The following is a 17,473-nucleotide window of genomic DNA, read 5'->3' as shown; positions in this document are numbered from 1 at the left end:
CTTAGAACACCTTTGCCAGGCTGTATTTTGACATACACCCTGCTGATACCCAGTAGTGTGAGTGGCTCTGCAAAAGACGTGCATGGCTGCAGTTTCTTTTGGCTCCAAAACAGCATTGTCTAGGAAAACCTTTGTTGATTCTAATCTTCCAGAAGACCTTCTGGGAATTAGACTGACTCCTACTGTAGCCCACCACTTCCAGGAAGATTCCTTAACCAGCTCTGATCTTGCTAGTGAGAAAACTCTATTTGGCTAAACTTTTTTCATCATATAATGCAAATTTCTCATTTTCAGGTTTTTCTAAGTAGAGCTTTGATGCTACATGACCTAGACTCATATAATCTCTGTGTTCCATTCTTGTGTTTCCAATACTTTTTTTTTTCTTTCTTGGCAACTTATTCAGAAAATTTCTATTTATTTCTTTCTAAAAACTGATTTCAAATCAAAGGACAGGGTCGGGAGGAGGGTTCTGTCTTTTCCTTCCAAAGTATCAAATCCATGGGCTGCACGTCATGCACAAGGATTTTTTTTAAGATCTTGCTGTATGGACAGCACATTGAGAGACCATTAGCATTGTAACCATTTCTTCTTGTTCTGCCAGCCCAAATTGTGCCCAGAAAGCTTCATAATAACAGTATTCATTACTGTGATATGAGCAGAATGATCTGCAGAGATGGAAGAATAAGATAAGGCACTTCACTCTTAATTAGAATGCATTACTGCTGTGTAGTTTATTGCTTACCACATAGCATTTGTTCATTTGCCATTGATAGTTATGCTAAGCTCATTTACACAACAGGTATGTATAAAAGCTATGTGCTTGATTTGGGGAAATCTCCACTTTGGGCCAAGGCGGTAGGCAGGTACCCTCAAAGAATATTTATGCTGTCCTGCATGGACTTGTCATTTGTGAATTTATTCTTTTTTTAAAGAAAATGTTCACTGTCAAAATTAACAGATAATTAACAGTTATTGCAATCTGCCAGTCCTGAAGAAGTCTGCTACAGAGTTTACAAATGTAAAACTATCCTTATCTTGCTACTCTAAATTTACCTCTAGGTTCAGGAAGTTCCTCTGGTGTTTCCACATCAGCATCCCAAAAAAGTCAACACTCCAGAAAGTGCCACCATGTTTTTCATCTTTATAAATGATGGCAGAAACTGATTTTAGTCTATTAGACTTAATTGCAGGAGTTGAATTTCTGATTTACAACCAGCTCAGTTTTAGCTGCTGCTTTAATAAGACCCTTTATATTGACCTTATCTGGTAACTCGGGGATATCAATCTTCCCTTCTTCACTCATGATGTCCAGTAAGACTCAGTGCCTCCCAGCTGGCACCAGACTCCCTGCTGGCTACTTGGTTGTCTGAAATGTGAAATATGCTGGGGTATGCTGCAGTCTCCTTTCCTCCCAGCACAGAGTTTCCTCAACATCACCTAAGTTAAATGTCCATATCACTTCTTTCTAAGGTAAAGGTATTAGTTGTGATTGAAAATCTGAGATGTCATGTAATGAAATGCTGAGTAGGAAGGAAATGTTGTACTGCATCCAGTGGAAGGGAGCTTAGAAAGAATAACATTTGTAAGTGGCATTTCATGGCATTGTGCTAAAAAGGGCAATGAAGAGCATGCAAATGCAACACGGGGGAGTTCAGTGCAAATCTGTCTACTGCCACACTTCTGTACTTCCCTTACAAAAATTAACTTCCTCAGAAAGGTGTAATTGATGCATTTCCTTAATAGACAATGCAGATCTTAATCCATTCTAAATTAACACTGGAGTGGAAAAACAACTAACCACCAGCTTATTAAACTATCATCCTCAAAAAACCAAGTTTTTTTAAGCAGTTTTGCCTGGAAATACCAGCCTTGTTGTTTTTTTAAAACTAAACTCTTCAAATGATATGCAATACTTTCTTTCAAGTCCAGCAAGTTTCATTTGACCAGAACCTAACCAAATTTGAATACTTAAATGTGTGGATAATTTTTTAGAAATCAGTAACTGCTGCCAGCCAGAAAATATTTTTTGTGTGAATTACAAGACATAAAGGAAGATACCACCATTTAGCTTTATGAACAACCCATTGCTGTGAAAGGGGCAGTTACATTTGTGTGTCAGGCCCCACATGAACTGATAGTGTCTGTGATCACTCCCCCTCAGGGATTTACAGTTGCAGGCTGCTCTTGCCTTGTGCTGGCTGATCCTTGGGTTGCTGTGGTGGTTGCTCGCTCTGCCTCCCCAGCCTCCACACACAGTCATAAGGGTGATCATCCCACCACAGCAGTAACAAGTACTGGGATAATCCAACTTCCTTTTTCTCAGGCCCACAGCTTGGACATACTGTGCTGTTCCAGCTGCTCCTGGCATGATTCCTGGTGTGAAAAACGCCATTCAGTTTTTTAAAATTTTAGAAGTTTAATAGTAATGAAAATAGTATTAAAAATTAGGACAATAAGAGACAATAAAAAGCAAAGAATTACAGATGTCTGTCACTCTGCCAAAAAGCACCCCTTGCTAACAAAGTATTACCCCTTAAAAGCAATAGCCTATTGTATATCCATATATCTCATACATGATTCAAACATTCCTTTCAAACTAGGGTGTTTCTGCTTAATTTCAGCTTCCCTCTCCCATCTTGTAAATCAGCCTTCTTGGTTCCTCAAAGTCTGAGCTTTCCTGATAAGGAGGCAATAATTCTTCACTTGGGATCTTGGTGTCTGTGCTGTTATCTCTATCCAGATAGGATAATGCAAAGAATTTCTTGATGATCTTTTCCATTCCTTGAGCTAGTTACAAAAAGTATCTTACATCACATAGTTTCTATTTTAATATTAGGCTATAACCTAAAAACTATATTTACCACACTATTTAAAAGAGATTAATACAGAATAACTTTCCAACAAAACACATATAGTATTCATTTTAATATTTGCAAAGAGCCAATCATATAATATGCATTTTTCACACTAGGGTATGCTGGCTTTTGGAAGATGTCCAGAGGACAGGGCTTCTGTAAATCCTTGGCTACCTAAAAGAATGTAAGGTGATGTGGTCCATAATCCAGATGCTGGTGCACACTTAGGAACAAATGGAGAAAGAAGTGACTTTATTGTGGTATTTAGCCACTGAGACTGCATGACACAGATGGTCTTGCAATGACACACAAGTAAAACTACAGGTGATAAGTAAGTTACTTCTGCTGTCTGATCACACCTGTGCACAGTGCTTCCCTATACTAGAATATCTTTTCCACAGGAAACAACTGTAGCAAACACTAAGGTCATTGGCTGTGTCAGAACTCTCATTGGGAATCTGTTGTGGTTCCCAGAACACGTGTGTGCACATGCATAGACATTTCTTTTCCTTCCCATAACCATGTTTTTTTCTGGTTTCTTAACTACTAGGCTCAAGCAAAATACAGATTTACTTAAAAAGCAATTTCAAGCCTTTTTTGTTTTAACAGGCATACAAACTCTAAATTTACAGAAGTGAGCACCACAACATGTAACAATGTGGTTTTGTTTTCTTTCTGCTTGCATACACATTTGGAAGAAAATTGCCATATTTATTTTCACCTGAAAAACAGCCAAGTGGTGTATTTCTCCTTCTTGTTGGATGCAGACATTTTGTGCTCTTCATTTTGCCAATTGACACAAACCAAAACTGTTTAATTACCGAGAAAATTTGAAATTACATAACACTGAAAACATCTTTCTGAGTTGTAGCTTTATTTCAGAACATGAGAACAAGGCAATTCCTAATATTCTTATCCTACAATACACTGAGCTGGTTCATGCTGAGGAAGCAGAGAGTCTTTGAGCATTCCTGGTAAGTTATGATTTCCCTGTGCTATGCCAAAAAGCTTTCTGTTTCACCACAAACATCTTTTGAGTTCTCTGTAGAGGCAGTACTTTCTTGCAGTGAAGGAGGATGGTGAGAACCTCTGCTTCTGCAACAACAGTCCATGCAGCAGTGAGTGGGGCAAGAGTAAAGCAGGTATGTGTAAAGGTGCAACACATGCAAGTGAAACTGTGGTTGGCATCTGAGGGTAATAATACCTGTCCCAGTGACCTGAGCAAAGCTGGTGTGCCAGAGGTCACCAGGATGTCTAAAAATGGGTTGGCTATCTTGTGGGCTGCCTAAAAGCAACATGCTTGAAGGACTTCAGGTTCTGCTGCTCTGCCTGTGCACATTCTGGTGAGAAGAATGGTTTGCTCCCAGGGCACAACTGGCTTCTAACCAGGGGTTTTCCTGAGAATTGCACCATGGCTACAACTTCTAACACAGTGCTTTCCTTCCTTCTTTGCTCCCTGGCACCTGAATGGAGATCAGAGTTTTAAGTCAGTTCTTGGCTACTCCTTGGCTGCCTTTTGTCCTGCAGGGACCCTCCATACATCCCTTCTTCCTGACTTACTAGAACTCTGTAAGTCTGTGTGCATAAAATTCCTCATACAAAGCTAGACCAAGGCATCTTGCCTTTCCATAGTGATGCAGTGAATTCCCTGTCACTTGAAAGCCCTAAACCAGAATTAGCATCTTCTCAAAGAGACCCCCTGCCAAAAGGAAGACTTTGAGGCAGGAATTACTACTGGTTGAAGATTTCTGCCCAGTAAATCAGGTCAGCCTTCTCTCATTTTAGAAAGTGCGTTTGATGGACAAACCTTATTCTAAATGCACTGATAGTGTGAGAATGACAGTTCTTTCCATGTAACAACATCTGCACACTGCTTTGCTATTAGTCTGCGTAATGTTTGCCAGCAACACAGCAGGGAAGTTCAAGCCTTTCTGATGATGAATTTTTACTGAAAAAGCCAAGGCACACATCCCAGAGCTCTAGGGTGCTCTAACTGATTGGAAAGCCATTACAGAGCCCTGCTGTTTTCTCCAGTGCAGAGGCTGGGTTTGTTCATAACAGCACTGGCTGACATTAACAGATCTGCACAGAGCAGTGAATTAATGGTGCTCCCTGTGCAGTGAATGCTTGTTGCTATTGCAGACATGCTGATGTGTGGTACAGCCCCTCAAAGTCTTCCACCACGCCCATACATCACCTTCACCAGTCTCTCTTTGTAAGACAGCTTAATTTTTAAATTAAACCTCAGATTCTCCTTCATGTTTTTAGTTGATTTTGCAGATGTGGGAATTTAACAAAGCCTGACTAGACAGCTTCTTGCAATTGTATAAGAAGTCTGGAACAGAAATAGAAGATGATTGCAGTTTTGCTGAGTTTTCACTATTCTGTGATCCTTGTGTTCCCATGTCTTAACCACATTCTTTGGGAAGCTGACTGTTTTTCAAAGTTAACCACACCAGTGGTTTTCCACTGTTGTTGGCTGGTCATGCTGCTTTCCTAATCCTCGTTCAATTCTTGAGTCTACCTCTGCAACTTCTGGGGAAAGGAGCTACAAATCAAAGAAGGTGTACTGAGTCCCCAGCCCCAGTCCTAGCTTCGAGGAGTCCTCACCTGAGACTGGGACTTTTGCTGCTGCTACAAAGCATGAGCATCAGCCACATCAGTGCATGAACTGTGCTGAGGTCCTCTCAGATGCCCACAAACTGGTGTCCTTTGCAGATTAGTAACCACCTGGTTGACAGGATTAATCTTGTAAGAGTGGTAAATATCTTGTCTCTAGCTGAGTATATGCAGTCTTTGGAGCACCACTAAAAATGAAGTACGTATCTGGTTTTTATTAACTGTACCACTATGGTAACTGGTCTCTTCAGTCCCTAGTTTAACACCAAATTATGTAATGCTGATTCACCATATGATCCACTTCCTGAAGCCTCAAGTCTGTTTGCATACATGAGGAAAGAGGAAGGGGTTTTACATCCTGCAGTCCATCCCAGTTTCCTTGGTAAGTGTTGCTACATTATCTACACGTATGTATGTACCCCTATTCAGGAAAATACCTTTTAGTTGCACTGAATTCCTAAAATAAGAGCAGTTAGGACTAGAAATGGAGTTTAAAATAATTATATTAAATATTACAAAATGCACACACACAGAGCAGTCAAGACCAGGGTCTTTCTAGAGAGTCCTTAATTTCCACTTTTCATAGCTTTACAGTAGTAATTCCTATCTGTGTGGAAAATTCCTGTTGCTACAGAATAGTGTCCACAAAGGAGACAGAGGAGTCCTGTGAAAGTACAGACTTTCCCATCCATCTACAGCATATCACTTTAATATGCAGCCCTCCTTTAGAACATACACAATGACTAAAATTAGTTTTAAGTCTGCCCTGGGTAGAGAAGGTAATATTCATACCTCTATCAAGTCTTTGTTCTTCACGAAGTTCAGGAGTTTAGCACGAACTTGACTGAGCAGTGGTCTGCATTGATTAGTAAGGTTTTCTAAAATTGATGGGTTTTCTCGTTATTTCTTTATCTACCAATCTCTGGCCTTATCTACAAGCAGTGCGTTTGTAAAGACACATTAATCTGTTATGATGACTCCTGTCATATCTGAATTTGGCTTTGCAAATTCCTGTCGTCACCATGGGAAGCTGAGAAACCCTTGGCTACTGCCTAGTACTGCCCATGATTCTTAGCGACTGAGGCTGGAGAAAGTATTTTGGAAACATCGAGGAAAGGTCTCAGCTCCTGTTAGGAAAGCACGGCCTTACAGCTGTCCTTGGAATAAACATGGCTTTTCCACGCAGGAACGGGCGCGAGTGCGGGCCGTGCGGTGCGCCAAAGCGGCTTGCACCGGGGCTGGTGCACCACAGCCTTAAACTTCAATCCCATGGCCGGCCTCGTAAGATCCGCACGTTTAAATGCCCTGTTCACTGAATTTAGTTGATCCCAGCTACTCAAAACCAGGCGTTTTAGTAAGTATATTAGCAGGCAAGCGGTCTCAGCAGCGTCCTTGCGAGCAGGACAGCCTGCCGAGGACGGCCCCGCTCGGATCCACCCTCCGTACCGCAGCACCGCGGCTCCCGCTGACTCGCGGAGCGCGGCAGCGAAGCTCGCACACGGGCTGACGACAGCGGAAGCCGGGTGGCGGGGCCGGGCCGGGCAGGCTGCGGGCCGGAGGCGGTGCCGCTCCGCCCGCGGCGCCCCGGGCTGCCCTGCCCATCCCGGGACATCCCAGCCCTGCCCAGCCCAGGACCTCCCAGCCCTGCGCGCTTCTGCATGCGGGAGCAGCGCGGGAGCCGCGTTGGCCCGCTCCGCCAGCATGTCCGCCCGCTGCTGTGCCGGCCAGGTAGGGTCGGGGGCGCGGGGAGCGCGGCAGGTGTGCGGGCGGGCATTCCCGCGGGCACCCGCCCGGGCGCTCCGTAGCCGCGGCGGGGAGCGAGGTGCCCGGGAGCGGCCGGCAGGGCCGGGGCGGTGGGCGCTCCCCGCGGGAGCGGAGGCCGGGGTTGGCAGGGGCCGTCCCTGCGCTGCCCTGCGGCCCCGGCTCGGCGGGCTCCGGGTCGGGCTCCCCGGGCCGTCGGTGCGGTAGAGGAGAAGGAGCCCCCGCAGCGAGCCGGGGTGCGTCTCCAGGCTCTCGGAGTGCCCACGGTGGTGTTTCTGCCAGTTTCCTGGGTGGATTCCCCTCGTGTTTCGCGGGGGAGGCTGGGCGCGGGCTGTCCCGAGGTGCGTGCGGACAGGCGGGAGCGCCCCGCGCACCGGCGCCCGCAGCAGGGCAGCGGCGTGCGGGTGGAGGCGCGGACATGGAGAGAGGCCTTCCCAAAGCCCAGCGCGGCAAGGAGCAATTCCCAAAGGGGCTACGGATCCTTTGAGCTGCTGCGGGAGGCGGTTGGGTAGTAGCCACTGGCTGCAGTGGTGGGGAGTTCTTATACCGCATGGTGTAAGAATTGGAATGCACTTGAATAATCTCATAGTCCCTGACTGCCTGTCAGTCCTCAAATCCTTCCACAAACTCCTTTAAATTCGGCTTGTGGAAGGTTTCAGCATATTCAAGTGCTGGCAGAGGAAGTGAGAGATGAGAGCAAGTGGTGAGGGAGGGCGGTGCAGCACCTACACTGTTCAGTATCCATGGAGTGGGGATTCAGAACTCCTCATTTTACCATGGTGCACCTGTTTTCCTATTTAAATCAATTCCACAGACGAAGGATCATGATTTGGAGGAGACTACTTGGAGTAGTGTGGCTCTTTCCAGATCTTCTTGGTTGCACTGAAGGGAAGGACTCCTGTTGCTAATAGTTGTCTCCCTGGTATGATGTTGGACATCTTTCCCAGGCACTCTGTTTTGTGGTTTATTTTCATAAATCGCTGTTTCTGCAGTAGAAACCCATTACTACTTCTGTCTGTAGCGAGCCAGCGAGCTTATTCCTGTTGTTTTACATATTTAAGTACCTTATGGATCTAATTCTGTTGATATTTCTTTTCCTTTGCTCACTCTACCCACCCTTAGACTCTGATTATTCTCTTGTTCTTTTATGAACCACCTGGGAAAAATGTTGTGTCTTTCCTGTAGTTTGAACTCCTGGGGTAGATTTGGTCTTTTGTCTGTAGTTCTTTCAATCTTCAGTGGGACAGGAGGATTGCTGAGCATGCATCCACTTGCTTACCCTCTGGGAGCTGCTCTGAGCCTCTCCACACAGTCCTGTGGACCTGGGGGACAGCAGTAACCACATTTGCTAACACTCTTCTTAATGCAAGGGCCTCCCTGACTGCTGCTTCATAACCATTTGGGCAGCGTGTGAAACAAGTTGTGAAGCAGCTCAACAGAGTGCAGTTAGTAGGTGCTGCTACCACAGTGGCTCGTGGCTTTTTTTCATTTTCATTGTGCTTTTTTGTTTTTTGGTGTAGCTCCTGGAGAAGTAACTTAAATTACCAAGAGGATGAAATGGTTGTGATGCTCAGTGGTGAATGGCATTGGCATGACCAACCTCTGAGACATTCTTAAAGCCTTCATCCCTACCCTGTGTAGTGATCCCTGATAGTAATGTGTTTCATTGACACTGATATGTCACTTTGGAGTCTGTAAATAAACTGAACTCCTTAGTGTTGTTGAAGAAGAAGCAAAAGCCCTAAGGTGGATGTAGTCATAGTGCCTATGATCTCTGGGGAGATTTATTCTGCTGGCTTAAGCACTACTTTTGATGTGAGAATCATCTATGCTAAATAGGACATATTGCTGGGGTTACACCAGCGAATGTAGCATGGATAACCTTTTTATAGGCTACAATAATAAACAGCATAAACCACGTTTCATTAGCATGCAGTGACACATCTTTTAAATGAAAAATGGTCTTTGCCTTTTTTACTTGATTTATTCCAACCTTGATTAGGGCATGTTTGTATAACATGATTAATACACAAGAAAAACAAATGGGATAGAAGTTCTTCATTCTGTCTCATCCAAGCTCCTCAGGCATTTTGTGGGTACTGTTAATCAAGCTGGAAAATCAAGAAGGAATTTGGCCTCTCCTTCAGTGTTTCCCTGAAGATAAAGTTAACCCTGTGTCTAGAGAGATTAGGTGCTTGAGGAAAGATGAAACTTTTACAAGAGTTATACAAAACAACTCTCATGTTAGATCCCTCATTTTTTCCTAAAGTATTGTAGTTTAATATGCTTCATGTCCTGTAGCGTAAGGATTTTTTTGTGGCGAGTATTATTGCCTTGTTGATATTTTATGCATGTCTCTGTCTGTGGATCTGCTTTCCTAGAGCTGACTGAAAGCTTTGGTATTGTCTTTCTGAGCTATTTAAGTGCAGTTGTTGTTTGTGTGTAATTGCCGTTTGTCTGTAGCTGATCTGAAAATTTTATTGTGAGTTAACATGACAATTAATTTTCATTCCAAAAAATTTCCAGGGTGTGAAGTAGATGAGTGATTGGTACTTTTTTGAGTCAAACCACACTAAGTGTCTAGCTGGTGGTGCTTGTCAGAATGAATGCATCCAGGTTTTGCAGCCCAGATTCCTGTTGTTACAGGATATAGCGGCAAGCTGCCAGACTGCAGTGTACTTGATTTTTATTTGCAAAATTATTTAAAATTATCTTAATGGACATTACTGTGTGACTTGCATTCTTGCCAAGTAGACTCTGGAAACTTACTTTGAAGGAATTTGCCCATTTATAAACTCTAATTTCTGCAGTTCTTTTTTACTGGGCAGTGTACAACCTTGCTTGGAAGATAATTGTGATATTTAGATTTCCGAGCTGTAATAACCTTGCTAAATGTTTCTTCTTTTGCTTGTGTCTCATTGATAGACCTATTTTTAGAATGTAGTGAGAATACAGTTTGGCTTGGGCCTTCACAATGCTTTTGATTGTATAAAAACTCTGCTTAAATTGACAGGAAGCAGGATTTTATATTTGGCTTTTCTTCACTATTGATTCTCAAGAGAATAAAGTTGAGATCATGGTTAAAGAAAGCAGCTGTTGCGGAAAATCTTTTTTACAATGAATATGTTTTTTCCAGAGTTAAATAAATGTAATTTAGATCGTTAACATTCATTTTGGGTGGATCGTACCTTGTAACTGGGTTGTTCAAGAAGATTAATTTTCCAGTTAGAACTGGTAGCTGTTCATGCTTATGAAGCTCTCCTTGTAGGTCTGTTAAATCTTGAGAGATGTACTTAGTAGTGTTCTGCACTTAGAAGTCATATCAGGTAGTAAATAAAAGATGTGCCGCATGTTAGAAGATCAGGTTTTCATTTTCTACCCAGAATTCTAATTCTGATGGGGCTTTTTTAAAAAAGTAAAAAAAGAAGGGGTAAAACAGTGCTGCTATATTTTTAAGGTTGACATTGGCCCGTCTTTTGACTCCTGTGACTCATAGCTTCTGGGGAAAGGAGGGAGATGCCTGTGCAGATGCCTGCCTCTCTGGCGCTGCCTGTTTGCACCTACAGGTTGAGAAGGGGGCTTGCAGTCCTTTTCCCCGTGGTCTCCTCTTTTCATTATATGGTGAAAAGAGTGGTTCTGTCACCCTCATCCAGATTGGTGTCCTCTGAGGTCACAGGAGCATTGCAGGAAGTATGTGTAGCGTGATGTACCACAGTGCTGAGGGATGGTGTGGTGGTGTTCCTGGCTCCACACGGGACTCCCAAAAATACCATCTCTTGTCCTGCAAATGGTCTTCCTAGGTGACAGGGGTTTGTTTAGTGTGCTTGACTGGAACATTTAGCTGCCACTGCTGTTATTAATTGTGATAGAAGGTGAAACCAGCTGTCTGAGGTCAGATGTAGGGTATTACAGTGTACTCCAATATGTTAGGAAAAAAAGCCTGGTGAAGGACTATTTTCCCAGTTTGCAGAAACATGGAGTTGTTGCTTTAAATAAGTGGTTTCCTGAATAATTGAATTAGCAAAGCCTGATTTCCTGCAGCTTTGTCCATTGAGGTTGGTCTCTCATGCTGATTCCCTTTCTAATAAATATGAAGTTGTGTTGCAACCTTTTCCTTGCTTAGGGTTGAGAGATCATTCTTTCTTCCACTAATACTTTTGGCTGTTTTCAAGAAAACTTTAAAAACTTATCTTGGAGGTTTCATCTGCCTGCCATAGCAGGATAAAATTTACTGCTGGGTTCAAAAGTGATCAAAATGGGAAGGAAAAGTGACCAAAAGATGGGGAGATCCTGTTAGTGTTGTATCATTTGACACTGCATTTCTAGGTTGGAACACTTTCCCTGTCACTGCGTAAGAGGGAGAAGATGGGCTTTCTCATTTCTACTTGATTTCCAATTGCTTCCTATTTTCTTACTTTTTCTCTTGCATCCTATGAGTTGGTTGTATTGTGGGCTTAAAGAAATGCCTTGAATACCCATGGCTCTAGAGCTGTGGGGTGCAGGCAGTGTAAGAGCAGAGCCTTCACTTTTAAGGGCAAGGGAGTATTTTTCTGCCGAAGGATCTAAACAGTACTGCTTGTTTTATTTTAGTTTTTGCAAGTGTGGTTGTGCCGGGATATGTTTTTCCTGTTTCTGGAACTCTCATTGCAATGGAAGCACTTGCAGTTGTAGGTACAAGACCTACTTAATTCAGGGATGAAAGCCTGAGCTGTGACTACGGTGGAAGCTGTAGGTCTCGTTGGAGCTAGTGACTGCTCTCCTCCCAGACTCATGCCGAGGTTGCATGGTGTCCTCAGGTTAGCCACATGAAGATGCTTGGACCTTAGTTGCTTCCTGTGTCCTTCTCAAGAACCCCAGTCAGTGGTGCTTCCATTGCTTTCCCCACCATTAGGGTGCAGGCCCTAACAGGTCTTAGCATTTTGAATGCCCACCCTCCCAGATACTTAGTCTGCAGCTGACCATTCTGTCGATGGCATTTGACCTGCTGCCTTGTTCAAGTTATCCAGGAAATAAGGTTCAGCATCAGGATGTTACAGCGTGAGGGAGTGAGGCACAGCCACCCAGAGCTGGGGGGGACCGTAGGGTGTGCCCGTGATTGCATGTGCGGGGAGGTGGCTCTGTGCCCATTCTGAAGGGAGACCTACACACCAGTGATCTCATCACCATTTTAATTAGTGGTGGCTACACAGAAACTGGTGTTTGCAGTTTAGTAATTGGATATTCCAGCAATTAAAGATGTGTGTACTCAAGTGCTTAAGCATATAAATGTTAAATGTCTGAGCGCATAAAATTTTGCTCTTCTTTCTGCCCAGTAGCACTGATCCAAAATACATCAACCTGTAATCTCTGGTGCTGAGTTTTAACAGGAACTGCTCTTCTTGTTTTCTGAAAAGACCCTGTCTCAAGGGTTTTTCTCTTGGCTTATTACTGTCACTGGCAAAACAGTGGTTCAGCAATACTTCCTATATCGGGAAGATGTAGGCATTATATTTAAAAATGCTCATCAAGAAGCAATGTCAGGATGTGAGCAGGCTTCACTTTGAACCTCTGGGTCAGGAAAAGTGTGTGAATGTTGTGGCAATGATGTAAACTGAAGCATCTTTTGCAATGCTTTGAACCAGTAGGGTTTTTTTTAATATGAAGGGATGAGCAAGAGTTAAGGCTTTGTACCAGTTTATTGGCTTTTGTCTCTTTGTACAAAGTGTAATGTCTTTTTTTTTTTTTTTTTTACTCCCCACCCTGAAGTCCTCTTGGAATCAGTACTGAAACCATCTTTTAAAGACACAGCATGTTTGTGAAACAGCTCAAAGCTGCCTGTTCATTCAAAAGCAAAGCAGCTGTTCCAGCTACGTGCTTTTAAGTCAATGCATATGAAAATTTCATTTTAACTGCTTCTTCACTCCAGTGGTATGTGGACTTAGGCAGTTACTGCCCTGCATTTTGTTCTCTGTACCTGGTGATGTGCCATGTTATACCATGTGCTATCCTGCCTCTAGAGTCCAGGTCTCGAACATCAGAGCTAATCGAAATTTTAGGAAAGGACAGCTGAACCTGTCACCCAGCAGAGGTTGCTCTCAGTGAAGAATGCCCAGGGATCAATGCAAAGGCGATTCAGGATCACGTCTGACTTGAGAGGATATTCAAAAATGCTCCCAGAAGCACACAGGTGGATGAAAGGACTGGTGAAGCAGAGACTACTACTGAAGCAGGTGCAACCCAGATGGCAAAAATACAACTTTTTAAGTGCAGCCACATAGGTGGTTGCCCACCTTGTGTGTGGAGTGCTGCAAGGCTGAGTCCCACCCTCTTTGTGGCTGTATGCTGGAGAGAGCAGTCAGGTGGAGACTTGCTGGACTCTTTGCCTTCGGACTACCATGGTTTTGTAGGAGGGACTGGGTAAATTTGAAATTTTTTTTGGGGAAAAAAAAGACCCTGAACAACTTAGGTTGTAGGAGGTGTAGTCTTAAAGCCTTCAAATGAGACTGAGGATAAGTGTTTTGGTTTCTTTCTCTGAAGAGCAGGGAGAAAAGACCAGGAAATTAAAAGGGTGTCTAAGCTAGTAAAGAAAGCCTTACCAGGAGCCAGTGTCTGGGAAATTGTAGCAGATGAATTAGAAGGTGGGGTTTTTTTCACTTTTCAGTGTCAGATTAAAGTAACCACAGGGATGGACGGTTTTCCTCATACTGCTGTCAAATCCAGATGGTCTGTGCTAATGGAAAATAGCTCAGTAGAGGAGATGGGTGATATGATACACTGTGAGGCTCAGATCAGACTAAACAATTGACTTGATTTTTCCGAAATTATCCGGAGAAGAGCAGTTGAGCATACTTGAATTTTGCAGTGATGTTATTTTCTGATGCTGAGCTGAGTCACCACTCAGTAACATTTGTGCAGAGAGACAGAAGTTAAGCCCAGCTTAACTTCAGCTCTGCCGGTGCCCGGCACTGGCTTACCCATAGTTTAACTCTCAGCGTAGGTTTCGAGCTGCTTGGTGCTGTATGGCAGTTCTGCCCCGTGGTGGCTGAGGGCAGGAAAGCCTCACCAGAAAGCAGGACTTGGGCAGTGTTTGGGCTGGCATGGCTTTTCTCAGAAATCTGTTTCAATTTTGCAGTTTGCAGTGTGAGATGTGCTCCTCAAAATAGGTCAGCAGTCGATTAACTGGTATGTTGGTTCTCAAAGCCTCTTGGCTTAAGTCACATGGTGAGTCTGAATATTAAATAACAAGCAGTGGAAAGCCAGTTAAGTCAGACAAAGGACAAAATAAAGCCTCCTTTTTGGTGAGTTTAGTTACTTCAGAGGGACAAACAGCTGTGTAATCATGTGACCCGTTGAAGAAGCTTTTGGAAAATGCATGTGCATAACAGCAGTTGGTTTTCAATAATAGTCTGAGACCAGCTCCTAACACTCAGGACACCTGGCATCAGACCTCTTGATTTCATGAACCAGTGCACTAATGAAATATTTGCATCTGGATGCTCGTTCCTGAAACCAAAAGTCCAAGCAAGGGTGGGTGTGTGGCTGCTTCAGGATCTTTTTCATGCAGGGCTGGCTGCTTTGCCTGTTCAGCCTGCTTGGATGCTGCCTGTAGCTGTGAGAGTAGATGTTTGGATGTTTTTGGTAGACACTGCTGTTAACAGCTCGGTGACTGCATTATCTGCAAATCTTATGGCCCAGATAATGCTGGTAGTCAAGTAAGCAAGCAGTGCATGAAAAACTAAGCTGCTGTAGGCCCCCATGAAAAGAAGCTTCAGCAAGGCACATTCCTGTGTTCTGTGGACAGGCTGTAAGGCACGCATTCTCCCCTGAGCTCTCACCAGGCTGTCAGCTAGGAAGGAAGAAATGAAAAGCTGCTAAGTCTTCATTTCATTAAAGAATGCAGGTTTTTTTCCCCATTGTGCTCATATCCCCTTTGATTTTTACCATTTCTGCTGAAGTCTCCCAAAAGGAAATTCTTTGTTGTGATAAGCTTGATACTTGCCTATGATTTGTATAATTTTAAAATACCATAGGCTATTTTGGGCAGTGATCCTGAAACTCTTCACTTTAATGACTGCACAAAGTATTTTCTAAAGCCTTTGAAATATTTTTGGAAACATATGTGGAAAATACGTTCTTAAAATTTCACTGTCTCTATAAAAGCAGCAGGCAAGATAGGTTCTCTTACTTTCAGTCTTGTATGTAAACAGTTACATGTGCTTAACATTACTCTCGTACCCCATTCCACTGATTTATCAGATCGCATCACAGCTTGCAAAAATCAAGATTCGAGTGTGTGGCAGATGTTAAGTAAGTGTTGGCAGAGTACTTATTGTAGGGGATTGATAGTTTGCTCGCTAGTTGGTAAGCCTGCTTTTACCCTGTTTTATTAACCTGTCTAACTCTTGTTAACCATAGGTGCTCCCCAGGCTGTTGTAAGATGGGGCTGTTCAGTATGTCCGTGCCTGCTGGTGCTTGGAAAGTGGTTTGCACGAACTAGGGCTGTTAGGTGTCTGCTGACTTCTGCTCTTTACTGGGTGAATGTCAAAATTGCTGTTCCGTGCATTGGCAGGCACCTACAGCACTCAAATTGAATGAGGTGGTAGGAAAGCACCACTGGAAACATCTGTTCAGAGAAGGGAGAAGGGGTGTAGGACAGCTGCAATACATTCACCTCTGCTTTCCCCTCCTGCCCGTGCACTGTGCCCTGACGAGAAGTGGTAGAACTGTTGCTGCTATTGTGTAGTAAATCAGCAGCTGAGAAGGGTTGATATGTGATTTTTACAACTTGCAAGTAGGTTGCTCAATTTGCTCACCCACAGCAGAAGAAAGAACTGTCAGGACTCATGAGTGCTGGAGCCAGAGGTAAGAGTGGGCGAGTGGCTGGCAGAGGAGTCACAGATTAGTCTCAGTTGGAAGGGACCCACAAGGATCGTTGAGTCCTGCTCCTACATGAGTGGCCTATATGGGGATCATATCCACAACTCTGGTGTCATTGGGAGAAAGGCTGGGTCGAGCCTGGGGTTGTTAAGCCAGCCTAGCTACAAGAAAAAATCTGGTGAAACTGCACTTTCAATATATTTTAACAGAAATATTTCCCACACAGCTTTCCACGGCTGCTGTTTTGAAACCAGTCAAGTCAGCCATCATCTAGGCAGTTCCAGTCTGTTTTCAAGTATGTTAGGCTGTCACATTCTGGGGTCTCAGGCAAGCTGGCACTGTGCTCTGTGAGCTCTGAAGAGTAGCGCTGAGCAAAGCAGGCAGCTGGTCTACGCTGCGGCGTCCTGGTGGGTTAGTGTGAGGGAGCTGGCTGATGGTGTTTGTGGAAAGCATAAATATTTGCCCACTGTTTGTAATTATTGTCAGACTGTGGTGCTCACCCTGGTGAAGAGATGTAAAGCTAGAGAGAGAGCCGGGCTGGCTGTGCTTGCTGCCTGGCTTGTGGGAGCCTTTGAGAGGGACTTGAAACCAGAACCTGCTGCAGGATGACAAGCCCTGGGTAGAGCAGCCTGGCTTTCAGTGCCACTTGCTGGGCTGTTGGAGAGCCTGGGCTTGGGCTGCTCATGAGACTCTGAAGGAGCTCTGTACATACAGACCTGTGCATACAAGGCCTGCCTGCTGGTAGTGTTCACAGACCTTCTTTGTTGGGTCGTCTCTGTCCTAAAAACTGAACAGCATCTTCCTCCTGCAGAACCCGATTCTTTGGAGGAGCTTTTAATGATAAGCTTAATCTGTAAAAGATTTTTGACCTTAGTTTCTTTTTTTCTCTGTCTGTTTTTTATAATGTGACAAAAAATTGTTGCTGGCTTGCAGTGAGTTTTGAGCCTCTGTGCAGATCATTGCTGCAGTCGAAAGGCAAAGGAGAAGTGAGATGGGCCATGCCTGCAGTAAAGGATGTGGCATCAGGGTGTCTGTGTAGCTTAGCTCCACATTGACCAAAACTTAACAGAGAACTCTTTGTCTTGTCACCCAGAGATATCTTTAATTTGTCACCCAAAAATAATATCTTTGAAACCTCTTGGGTCAGAAGGTTGTGGTCAGCATCTGAGTCTTTGGGACAGAGACTGTTCTCATTTATTTTTGGATAACACCTAATTCAGTGTGGCCTACTCTGGAATGTTAGAGGTACAGTTTAAAAAAGAAAAAAAAATAAAAACCCTTACAAAAAAACCCCCCAAACCACCAAATTTGAGGCTGTGGCCGAATAGTCTAACCAACTTTCTATGGTTTCCATGGCTTTTCAGAGTACTTGAAGAAGTGCA

The 17,473-nt window shown here is 43.9% G+C and overlaps 1 protein-coding gene across 1 annotated transcript in view; it reads left to right on the top strand.

Moving 5' to 3' along the window:
* The first annotated feature begins 7,018 nt into the window (after positions 1-7,018).
* The window catches only part of SERINC5 (serine incorporator 5), a 40,241-nt gene continuing 29,786 nt past the window's right edge, over positions 7,019-17,473 (top strand). The window contains exon 1 of the mRNA XM_059837162.1: positions 7,019-7,202. Coding sequence (XP_059693145.1) covers positions 7,176-7,202 — 27 coding nt within the window. The 5' untranslated portion in view covers positions 7,019-7,175. The remainder of the gene's footprint in view (positions 7,203-17,473) is intronic.

This window comes from Haemorhous mexicanus, chromosome Z (assembly GCF_027477595.1).
Source record: "Haemorhous mexicanus isolate bHaeMex1 chromosome Z, bHaeMex1.pri, whole genome shotgun sequence".
In the NCBI taxonomy this organism is placed as follows: Eukaryota; Metazoa; Chordata; class Aves; order Passeriformes; family Fringillidae; genus Haemorhous; species Haemorhous mexicanus.
Note: the sequence above shows the minus strand (reverse complement) of the source record. Positions and strands in the feature narration are given on the sequence as shown.